Source organism: Daktulosphaira vitifoliae, unplaced genomic scaffold (assembly GCF_025091365.1).
Source record: "Daktulosphaira vitifoliae isolate Bord-2020 unplaced genomic scaffold, ASM2509136v1 Scaffold_1, whole genome shotgun sequence".
Classification (NCBI taxonomy): Eukaryota; Metazoa; Arthropoda; class Insecta; order Hemiptera; family Phylloxeridae; genus Daktulosphaira; species Daktulosphaira vitifoliae.
In genome coordinates, this window is record NW_026099572.1 from 31,671,288 (window position 1) to 31,683,806 (window position 12,519).

Here is a 12,519-nt window from a genome sequence, read left to right on the forward strand (position 1 = left end):
CGGTGCAAAGTCCAGCAAGTGCCGCACGGCCGACGACGTCCCGCCGCTATACCGTAGTCTTCTTCCCATTGTCAAAATAACATCGTCAACAAACTGATCCGCACTCGCGCACCGTCGTCATCTACGCTGCTAACCTATTGACGCCCGAGGATCACGCCGGACATCGCGTCTTCGACGCCAGCAAAAGTGCCGCGATATTATGCGAAGATTATATATTCCTACCGCCACCGCTAATATTAATATATATATTAATATTTATACGTATATACGTATATGTTAATATTCATTTATATATTCCTACAGCCGACGCCTCTGCCGCCGTATATGCCTCGTGTATAATGTTCCCTCCGTCATGCCCGCCCACATAAACACGGCTATACCTCATGCATGATACGTTTACGTACTTAAGTCCCTTTAAATATATATATATATATTCTAATTACTATTAAAACTTATACATTAATACACTTTATTCTCATTAAGAGATATGTAGTGTATTCATTCCGATTACGGAGGATGATTCTCGTATCGTTATTTTTCGTCACTACCTCCACGTATCGTTGAAAGAAATCAATTCGGTGGGAGCTAAGAAAAAGTGGTGACAAAAAAAAAAAATCACATCATAGTAAAACTAATACCTTCTCATCTTCACATCTTCGCATCGAAACTAAAATAATCTAAATAAAAAAGTAAACTCTATTTATTAAAAATAGAATGAAAATTGACCACGTCATTTCTAATAATTTTACTAATAATTATAATGTACTACGTCAGAAATCTTCGTACGAGTATACTCAACCAAAATCTAATGGTGATCAGATAAATGTTGTAGTTAATGCATAAAGACCGATATTCTAATGTATATGTTTTTATACAAAAATATGATAAAATTAATAGATTTTTAAAGTTGAAGAATAAAATAGTTATTTTTGTTAAATATGTAAAATAAAGCTGTTTTATCTTGAATATTATTCATATAATAACTATAAGCAGATATTAAAAAAATATTAAATAACCTGAAGTTGGGCTTTTTTCTCTTGCAATGTTCCTTTTGTTTCAGTATGTTGATGCATAGCTTCTTCGATGTTTTTCAACCACTTTGATAATTGTTCTTGAGACATCGAAAAATCAGCAAAATGAATTAAACAGTTTTCGAATTTTGTAAGAATAGCTTGCAATTTTTCTGAGGTTGATTTCCATTCATTTCGTATAATTCTATTAAATAATTATACTTTATACATTATAAAAATAATTTACTATCCTTGTGATTACTTTATTTGTTGCCTAATAACTTCTCTTCCGTCAGGAGATGTCTGAGAATATAACTTTTCTGCTTGATTAATTAAAGAATCATATTGAATATTTTGCTGACATTTCTTGTCTGATAATGTTAACAATTTTTTTTGCCTTTCCTTAATACAAATATATTATTCAATAAATAACACAAANTTAACACAAATATATTATTCATTAAATAACACAAATATTGTATTACACTGAAATAATAATAACAATAGTTACTTACTTGCAATAAAGTTAAGTCACCTACTATTTCACAATTTTCTGTTATTTCATCTGATAAATGCTTCAATAATTTGTTTAACTCTTTATAATTAATTTCAAATTGAAAATGGTCTCGAACATAGTTTTCATATTTTAAAATGCATTCCTATTTTAAATGATACATATTATGTATAAATATACATTAAAGTAAAAAGCTGAGTAATTAAAAACTTAAGATTAAAAAATAATTTAAATAAAAATAAAAACTAAGCTTCAATATGTTATTAAAGTTTCATTACCTTGGTTTTTGTTTTTACTGACTGATAATTTGTCATCAGATTTATAAGAGCATTATTTATTTCAGGCGTGAGTTCAGATAATAAAGATTCTATTTTAATTATATCTTCGTGTTTCTGTAATATACTTTCATCGAATGACTTCAATTTCTTTAAATATTTTTTTTTGCTTTCTAAACTATTTTTCAAACTTCTGTCATTTACTTGATTATCAATAGATTTTAAAAAATGTTCGATTGTTTCGATTTGTAATAACATTTCTTTTGACTGGTTATTTCTTTTACTTAAAGTTTCAAAATTAATTTGACATTGTGTCATTAAATTTTGCCAATCATTTTTTAACTTGTCCATTTCATTTCTAATTAAATTTTTGCCATTGCCATCCGTTTCTTTTAAAACTACATCATGAGCACTTTTACATTTTTCTATGATTTCATCACCTTTAGATCTATTATCAATTATTTTAGTTAGTAAATCGAGTTGTACATTAAAATCCTTAGCGTCAGTTAAAACTTTCCCATCAAAGAGTTCTCGTTGGAATTTTTTAAATGTTTCAATATTAGTGTTATATAACTCATGATTCTTCAGGATATTTTCATTTAAATTAATCTGCTGATAAATTTGCAATGACAACGATTCATAATTTGCAAAGAAGTTTTTTACTTTTAAATTTGTGTCTTGTTCATCCAGTTCGGATTCTTTGTCTTTTAATTGGTTCATAACATCTTTGAAAATTTTTAAATCATGGCAAAATTGTCTTAAATTATCGAGATTAGTTTTTTTATCATTAATAGTAGTTTTCTCAAAAGATTTATAAATTGTTAATCTTTTATTGGCTTCAATCAGCCACTTTTCCACTTGAGCACAGCATTCATCAAAAGATGATTTATAAACTAAAATATTTTCAAATTTTTTTGTCAAATCTCCGCATTTTTTGTTCAATGTTTCTAACGCAAATCGTAACTTTTTCAATTTTGTTCTTATTTCATCTCGATTTTCAATCGTTATGTTAGGAGACATTTCATCAGATATAATTGAAATTTCATTGATATCATTTTTTATACCATCTTGTTGTTTATTTATCATATTTAGATCATTTAAATCTGACTGTACACAAGGAATAGATTTTCTTTTTTCACTTTGCTTTGATTCAATATCACCGATTCGACTATTTAATTGTTCTATTGAGGATTCAATTGTTCTATGTAAAATATTAAAATTACCATTTAAATTTTTTACAGAAATAACCTTGTCAGTTATTTCAGAAATTTTTTTATTACATAATTCTACTCTATTTTTAATTTTTTGTAAACGACTATCCATTAAATTCTTTGTATGAATACTTTTAAGTTTTTTTGTTAGTAGTGAAAAACTATTCAATAATTGTTTCAAATTTTCTGTTTCAGGTTTAAGTTCAGAAATTTTACATTGGTTTGTTTCTAATTCATTTATTACTAAAGGCTCTTCTTGATATTTTTTTATCGATTTTTCAAGGATATTTAAAATTGGTTCGATTTGTTTAAGAGTATTTTCACATTGATCCCATACACTAATAGTATCTTGAAGTTCTTCTTCTCTTTTATTCAGTTCTGTTACCGTATTTTCTATGTTAGAGTTTAAAATTTCATTGCTACTTGATAAACTTTCTAAATTATAATCAGATGACGAATTATTTAAATGACTCAAAATAATATTCACTTTACTAATCTGCTCTCTAAAATATTCAATATTATTTTTTATTTCTTCTATAGATTGTAGTTTAATTAATAATTGTTCTTTTTGTATTTCGTCTTCTGGATTTATCCAGCTTAATTTTTCATTTATACTTTGTACACCTTGTTTTACATTATTTAAATCATCTTCTAAATATTTTTTCATATAAGTAATTAATTTTGCTTCCACTTTATCAGCCTGTTGAACAACATTATTATATCGGTTTTGTAAACTTTTTAAGTCTTTAAAGGTACTTGACTCTGTGATGACGGGAAATGAATCACTAACTTCTGTTACTGTGCGATTAACTGTATCAATACTTAAATTTAATTTTATGAGTTGATTTTTGCAATTGGAACAAGATTTCAAATTAACTAATAAAGTATCTAAATCACTGTTCAAATCATCAGATTTTGTTATGATTTCTCGGATTTGATTTAATTGCAGCGTTTGCTTTTTTATTTCGGTACGAATTACTTCTTCTTGTTTAGAATACATTTGAATTAAATCTCCTAAATTATTTGCAACACTATCAACTTCATTAAATTGATCATTTAATAATAAGGATAATGTATTTAATGTTATAATTGATTTATTACCAGTTAGTTTTTCAAGTATTTTTATTTTTTCTTTAATACTATTCTTCAATTCCAAATTGGCCTTTTTACTTTCAAAATATTTAGCAAGTTTAAGTTTTATCCTATCGATATCTTCAAAATTAGATGTACAATCTAAAAGCTCGATATTTACATCAGATAACCATTGCATAATAATTTCTTTATTTTGGTTAATTTGTTTCCAAATCACATGCTGGGAATTTATATTTTCCGTTTGAATCTTTATTTCAGCACAATATTTTCCCCAATCTTCAATACTATTTTGATATATTTGTAGTGCATACTCTACATTAAAATTAACTACACTTTGAGTTTCCAATTTAAGGTACTCGATTGCATTTTTCATTAAAATTACATCGTTTTCTAAAGAATTAATAATTGTTATAACACTATTAAATTTTTCTTCGACGTATTTTGCTTCAGAAACATCATTTGGATAATCAATAGATTTTAAAACTTCCTTACAATTTATTTGAGATGATTTGAGTTTATCACTTATTAATGAACAAATTTGCCAATTTTCAAGTATTTTAGATAAATTGTTAAATATGTTAACTAACTTAGATTTTAATTGACTTAATTTAGTTTTTGGTTCTACAATATTACATTGAATTTCAGCTGATTTTGATTTATCTAATTCAATAAACAATCTAATCTCAGTTTCTAGACTCTCTAAACTATTATCTAATGAATTTATATCAATTAAATTTTGTAAATTTGATAATACAGATTGAATATCAGAGAAATGTTTCACGGAGAACAATAGATCAACTATGTCTTTTTCTACTTTATCAATTGTATCGTTTATACTTTTACTTAAATTTATTATAACAGATTGACATTGCTCAATTTTTTGTTCATGTTCTTCTTTAATCCTGATTTTTTCGCTAAAAAATTAAATTAAATTAAATTTTAATAGTTATATATTATAGTTACTATATTTTATTTACTTTAATTGGCTTATTTTTCCCTCACAATATCTGAAACAATCGTCAAAGGATAAGTCAGCAACTGTTGTATTACTTTGGTTAAGTAAGTTTTCAATTGAATTCCAATTGTTTCTCCATTGCTTTAATTCATTAACACTATCATTGACTTCTTCGAATATGTTGACAACTACTTGATTACTATCAATTTTAAACTCCAAATGATCCAATTGGGCTTTAATAGTTGTATTCCAATTAAAGAATTCATTAATTTTTTCTAACACCAGTTTTTTTTTGTGCAAAATATCTTGAAGATTCTGAAAAATAGTTTTTACTTTACTAAAAGTATTTGACATAAAACAAAAACCAATACAAACTTTAAATTTAGCCGTTGTTTGGTCTAGTTGAATGACTTCATCAGGTTGAACTAAGTTTTTCGTAATAGTGAGTAAAACATCTTGATTTTCTATATGCTCCTCTATAAGCATGTGAAGTTTTTTTAATGTGTTTTCTATTGCATTACATTGAACAACATTACATGTACTTATTTTTGAATCCATTTCAGTCACCCATTCACAAAATGAATCAAGCTTATTACAGTTCTCTTTTCTGAAAATTAATTTAAGTTTTAATTTAAAATATTGGGTATCATCGTATTTGGAATATTCAAAAACTCATTTACATTATAAATTTATATAGATGATACTTACTTTGCTACTAAAATATTAGACATTTTTTGTATTTTCTCATGTATTTCTTTTAATAATTTATGACTCTTTGATTTCATATTCAATAATTTTTCCCTCAAATTATTTGTAGTTTCATGAGAAAAGTTTTGATTAATACTGTTTAGAATTTGAATTATACTAGATAATTCACTTTGACACTCATTAAGTTCTTGAATTAAAGCCTTAAAAATAAAAAAATATTTTAAGTACGTGAAATTCAATTAATGTTTTTATTTGTATGAAATAACAAATTACCTTATATTCCAATATTTTTTTGCTGAGATCATCTTCACTAAACGACTCATAAATTGTTTCTATTTCTAATTCACATAATGCAGGCTGATTTAATATACTTTCAACTTTTTGAGCTTTATTATTTACATTATTCCAATTTGTAACAAGTCTTTGTAAGCGAGTACTTTTTTGAACTAAATTAGATTGCACAGATTTACAACGAGACTGAATAGCGTCAACTTCATTTAATATAACCGCAGTTGTATTAATTGATGCTATTTCTTTCAATTCTTCAAGCTTATTATTACATTCTAAATTTATCATCTAAAATATATAACTCAAGTATTAGTTTGAAGTAAGAATATTTTTTTACTAAAATCTTACTTCAGCATTTTTTAATATTTCGTTCATTTTTTTAATACAAAATGGTTGAGAATCATCAACACTAATATATTCTTCCGTTTTATCTATCCAAGAACGTATTTCATCAAGTTTAGATTTGTGCTGTTGCCACTCGTTTAGATGATCGTTGATTTTTTGATTTTGTAGGTTTGTGTTACTTTCTAAGTTTAAGATCGATTTTCTTACGTCATCTAAATCTTGTCTAAGCCTCTGTGTATCATTTGTTTCATTTTCTAAATAAAAATATTTAGATAAAATCAAGTATCACACAAAAATAAATAAATTATTAACACTAATTACCGTTTTCAAAAGTTTGCAAGTCTGCTGTAAGGCGATCTAAACTATCTCGTTTTTTTTGTAATTCGTTTTGAACTTTGCCAATATCACGAGCCATTAATTCTGGATTTGATTGATCTTTTTGTACTCTTTGAATGTCTGCTGGAGCTGATTCTACGGACCAAACATGTATTTTACTTAACCCAGAATCTAACTCACATAGTTTCATGGATACATTTTCTAGTCTTTGAGTTTCTTGAGTTACACTCTGTGTTGTATTTAACAGTTGACATTCAATTAAACTGANTTGTATCGTATTTAACAGTTGACATTCAATTAAACTGACCTATTTAACAAAATTCTATTAGTACATATTTTAATAAAATTTTGATAGAGAATATAGTATATCAACTTGCGATAAATTTTTCTAAAAGATCGTTCTTAAACTTTATGAAAAAAAATTAACTTATAAAATAAAATAAACTTCTTAGACCAAAAATTACCGTTTTCTAAATATCTGTCTGCCTTTTTATTTATTAAGACACTTAAATAATACAACTTATTACATTTACAGGCTAATTGATATAAATGACAATTTTATTATTTTACTCAAAACATGAAAGTCAAACACAAAATCTATAGACACTTCAAATGAAATGCATCCAAACATTACAAATAAAAAGTGAATTACAACTATTAGTATGTAAATAATTGATATATTTAGGGTAATATCTTACATCGTTTTTAAGATTAAAGGAAATTTCTGGAATGTGAAAATGTTTTGATATATCCTTTAACCTTGCCAATAAAGTTTCGGTTGTATCCCGAAGAGAAAGACACAATTCTTGTTTACTTCTTAATAGTAAAGCTATTTCTTTTGAGTTGTTTTTATCACTTCCATGTATGGGTTTTAATTCGTTTTCAGCAGTTTTCAAAATTTCTAATATTTTATTTTTTATTTCAATGTACTCAATCATAAGTTTTTGTGAATTTTTTAATGTACTACATTTATCTAAACAATCATTATAAGTACAAGACCACTTTGTTTCTAACTGAGTTATAAGTTGAGGAACAAAATCTTGAGAAGAATGTAGAGATTTAGATAAAATTTTTCCTTTTTGTATTAATGACATAACTCTACTGCGGTATTTTTCCAGTTCTGATACGATATTTTCTTGATTTACAACAATTTCATTTAGTTTATCAAAGTTTTCAACACTAAAATTTGGATGATAATGTATTAATTCATCTAATACTTGATTAATCTAAAAAAAAAACGAAAACAAAATTAAAAAATAAAAATTTTTATTATTTTTAATAACTAGCGAATTCTCACTTTTTTTATGTCTTTTCTATACATAAAACATTTTGAGTAATACTCTGCTTTAGATATGGTAGTATCTATAATTGGTATAATTTTTTTATACCTGCAAACTAAGCATTCCAATTTATTTTGTTCTAATTGTTGTTGATTACTTGGTATAAAGGGTAATAAATTATCAAGCACTTGAACCATCCATTTTATATCATCACGTTTATTATCAACTTCACGACAAATTTCCTATTTGAACAGATTGATGATGTTTTGAACTAAATTATTGAAATAATTAAAAATGACGTAATTACCTGAAATAATGTTTTTTCTCTATAAAGATCATCGTCATTTAATGGAAATTCAAGTAATTTCTCCACACTTTCATCGACTGCGTCCATCCATTGATTTAAATTGTTATATTTTATCTTATAATTTTGAATTTTATTTGGTATTTCAGAACACTTTTGTCTAATTCCGGCAAACTTAGATTGCAATTGTTCAAAATAATGAACATAATTATTTAATTTTGATTCAAGAGACGCATCTTTTATATTACTAATGATACACTTCATATTACTAACATTTGATTTTATCTCCTTTATTATTGAATTATTTTCAATATATTCCTGAAAAAAGTTAATACATTTTTAGTTAGGTCGTAAAGCTTCAAGTCGTTATTATTTATTATACTTTGTTCCGATTGATTAACATATTAATGTCGTTACTTTTATTAAGCATTACATTTTCTAAATTGAGCTCCTTTTCTGCCTCTTTCATGCAATGATTATAAGAAACTTCGTTCAACTTAAATTCAATTCTTGCTATATAATTTGGAATCATACCTTGATAATTCTATATAACAAATAATTAAACTATAGTAAAAAAGAAAATATAATAACAATTATAAATCAACGTTCACTAATAATTATATTAAATTAAAACAAAAAATAAGTTTTTATTATTTAAAAATACAAATTTAAAATGAAATTTTTAATATTTTAATGTTATCATATAGTAGACTTTCATTGGTTGTTAATTTAATCTACAAGTGTAGACGTTATTAAAAAAAATATANAACTTTCATTCGCTGTTAATTTAATCTACAAGTGTAGACGTTATTAAAAAAAATATAAAAGAAATTTTTTTTAATCACAGAAGTTGTTTATTGAAATATATACTTTGAGTTTCAATTTTAAACCCTCTGCTCGGAGTCTAACGTTTTCTTGTTCCATAGCTGGTATACATCGTAAAAGTTCTTTTTCTACTATTTGTAAATCATTCATCCATTTATTATTATTAGAATACTCAAGGTAGGCCTGAAGAAATATAAAATTAAAATCCAAACAAAGTTTAGAATAAATATTTAATGTTTACCTTTTGAGATTCTAAAATTTGTCTAGAATTATTTTGTTCTTCTAAAAATATACGCTCACACGTTTCAATCCATTCTTGTATAACTTTTTCTACTTCTATGAAATTGTGCCAACACTGCAGAGTTTGTTTTATTTTCTATAATTATGAATTATAATTACGATTACAATCTCAAAGTTCGATTTTTTTTTTAAATGTCTACAATTTTTTTTTAACAATTTATTTAATGTAATGGCACCAAATTTTATCAATACGCCGGGCATCATAATTTATTTATATTTAAATAATTAAGAACTATTTAAATAAGATTATGAGATGTGGTTTACTAGATATACTAGTTATCGTTAATTTTTATTATTACTCTAAGTAAACCACTGAAGTTTTTAGAAAGACGCCAGAAAATTATATTTTAATGCAGAGAATAGAATTAATCTTTACTGTGTAAGGCAAAAAAAAGAAAAATCAAAACTTTGTTTTCTATTAATGAAATATAGAATAATACAAAGTATTTTATTTTAGATTTTTAACTGTTGACAAAAAACATATAATATAGGAGAGATGACTATTTCAATAAAATTTACCGTATCCCATTGTTGACAATCATGTGTTACTCTAGAAAACCTTGCATTTAAATCAGCCATCGTCTGAACGAACTCAGTATTACTTCCTTGATTTTGGTCTGGTTGGATAGATTTTATAATACTTTGAAATATTTTATTTTTACTTGATAACATCGATTGATAATATGACATCCGTAATGTTGTATTCTAAAATAAGTTAATGATGAACATGTTTGTACATATTAGTGTACTGTGAATATTCTACAAAAATTATCTAAAAAAATATTATTTTTAATCGATTTATTAAGAAAAGTCTATAAAATAATTAGACTTATAGGTAAAAATACATACAGATTGATTGATTTAACGCTGAACACTAAATTTCTACTAAAATAATTATAATATTTAGAATTGTTATTACTTCCTTTTACATTGGTCTAGAAACAACAAAAAAAATTTTACCGTCTTTTCTCTCATACAGTAAATTATATTCAACTAAATAATTTTGAAGAAGTGAAGGTGCTAGAATTTCAATAAAATCACAATCTCCGCATTCATCTTCTCCTTAGCTTTTCTTAGTTTAATCAAAAATTTATTATTAATCATAAACATCTTTTATAATAGTATATGCTCAAAACTATCATCATTTTCATAGGTGTTTATTTCTATTACAGCATGAGTTTTATACAGAGTGATCGGTTTATCATAAACCATTCAATTCATAGTGTGAGCATGGCATAGTTGGAACAAGTATAGAAAAATCACTATCATAAAAAACGCTTCGATGCAAATCTGTAGGTTTTAAGAAATTTAAGGATTATTCCAAAAGCAAAATTAACTCCTATTTCCTTCATTAATCCTGATTAATAGTTTTTTGATTTATAAGTAAATATATGAATAAATATCTATTAATATGTAATCCTGATCACATATCAATCTAAAAAATAATTTTTTTATTTCTCATAAAATTTTCTGTTTAATGATAAAATCTTAACTTGCAAGTTAAGCTAGAATAGTGTTTAAAAGTTTAACAATTTTAAATTATAATCTTTCATAAAAAATCAGCTTTAAAAGATCAAAAAAATAAGTTAAAAATGTCATTTTGCACGGATTATTTAAGAAATTTGTTCTCAAGAGGGTAGACTACAGTGATGGGATTATTGATATTTATTAANTAATTTGTTCTCAAGAGGGGAGACTACAGTGATGGGATTATTGATATTTATTAAAGTTATTTAATTTAAATGAGATAAAAATCAAACGAACTTTGATTTTTTTTTCACCTCAAAAAATAATCAAGAAAAAATGCAAATAAAGTTGGTTTGACAAAGAGGGTTCGAATTTTGTACCCCAAGCGTATAAAACTGTATTATATTATACGCAGTCACCTTGAATTACACCAATATTAGCTAAAAATGACAATTTAAGATAGTTCATAAATTCAAAGCAACTTTTTTTAACTTTGAGGAGGCAAAATTATCAAAATAAGTATAAATTTATATTTAATGTAAGTCAGATTCATGTAAATTTTATAAATAATTGGTAGACTCATTACTATGGCAAACCCTTAGAAAGTATTTTAAAATAAACAAAACAAAGATAAAATTTGAACACAAAAATAGCGTGTTTTTTAAATACGGCAGCCATTNTAATTGGTAGACTCATTACCATGGCAAACCCTTAGAAAGTATTTTAAAATAAACAAAACAAAAATAAAATTTGAACACAAAAATAGCATGTTTTTTAAATACGGCAGCCATTTGCATAAAGAAGACAGGTTTCAAATGTTATATAATTTATATCAAATGAAAGGAAAATACCTAAGGTTTCAATATAAAAAAAAAATTATATTGATTCGTTGATTTTTCAAAAAGTTATGACAGTTTTAAGTACCAAAATAATATTGATTTTTTACACAAATATTATATTTTGTGTTAAATTTCGGCGGCCATTTTCATGTATAGGATAGGTTGTCGGTATAATTTTTTTTTTTTAACTTATAATACATAATATAACCTTTAATTTGATATATGTTTAAAGGACGCGGTATTTCCGAAACATTTTAAAAATTTAAGTTGGAAAAGTTAAGTTTTGTAAAAAAGTTGCTAATTTGAATACTCTCCTGTGGGCAGGTAAAAAGCAGGTTTTCAAAAATATTAAATCAAATAAAAAATAATTACTTNTGTGGGCAGGTAAAAAGCAGGTTTTCAAAAATATTAAATCAAATAAAAAATAATTACTTAAGATTTGAATATAAAAAAATTTTAATTTGTTCATTTTCTAATAAATTATGGCACTTTTTAGAAAAAAAAACGAAAAAAATTTCAAAATCTACTGATGTTAAAAATTGTAATTTTTTGGGTGATTTTCATCATTTACGAGGAACTAGAGAAATTTTTTTAATTTTTGAGGACAATGTCTTCAACTAGAGACGATCTGTGAACTTTTGACGAAAAATCGATCCAATGAGAGCTGAATAAAAGTAGTAACAGATAAAAAAAATAATAAAAAATAAATAAACACATGGTAAAATTAATACCCTCTCAGTTTCGCATCGAAACTAAAATAAAGTTGATAC

At 25.1% G+C, this 12,519-nt stretch overlaps 1 protein-coding gene across 1 annotated transcript in view; it reads right to left on the reverse strand.

Annotated features, from left to right (window-relative positions):
- The window catches only part of LOC126910322 (muscle-specific protein 300 kDa-like), a 40,083-nt gene extending 29,939 nt beyond the window's left edge, over positions 1-10,144 (reverse strand). The window contains exons 1-18 of the mRNA XM_050692811.1: positions 9,963-10,144; positions 9,385-9,519; positions 9,189-9,326; positions 8,701-8,862; positions 8,322-8,636; positions 8,032-8,256; positions 7,433-7,960; positions 7,003-7,041; positions 6,720-6,963; positions 6,402-6,652; positions 6,039-6,341; positions 5,766-5,965; positions 5,433-5,664; positions 5,080-5,372; positions 1,803-5,016; positions 1,526-1,669; positions 1,273-1,412; positions 1,017-1,215 (exon numbers count right to left, since the gene is read on the reverse strand). Of these exons, the coding sequence (XP_050548768.1) occupies positions 1,017-1,215; positions 1,273-1,412; positions 1,526-1,669; positions 1,803-5,016; positions 5,080-5,372; positions 5,433-5,664; positions 5,766-5,965; positions 6,039-6,341; positions 6,402-6,652; positions 6,720-6,963; positions 7,003-7,041; positions 7,433-7,960; positions 8,032-8,256; positions 8,322-8,636; positions 8,701-8,862; positions 9,189-9,326; positions 9,385-9,519; positions 9,963-10,133 (6,933 nt within the window). The 5' untranslated portion in view covers positions 10,134-10,144. The remainder of the gene's footprint in view (positions 1-1,016; positions 1,216-1,272; positions 1,413-1,525; positions 1,670-1,802; positions 5,017-5,079; positions 5,373-5,432; positions 5,665-5,765; positions 5,966-6,038; positions 6,342-6,401; positions 6,653-6,719; positions 6,964-7,002; positions 7,042-7,432; positions 7,961-8,031; positions 8,257-8,321; positions 8,637-8,700; positions 8,863-9,188; positions 9,327-9,384; positions 9,520-9,962) is intronic.
- Between the last annotated feature and the right edge of the window lie 2,375 nt (positions 10,145-12,519).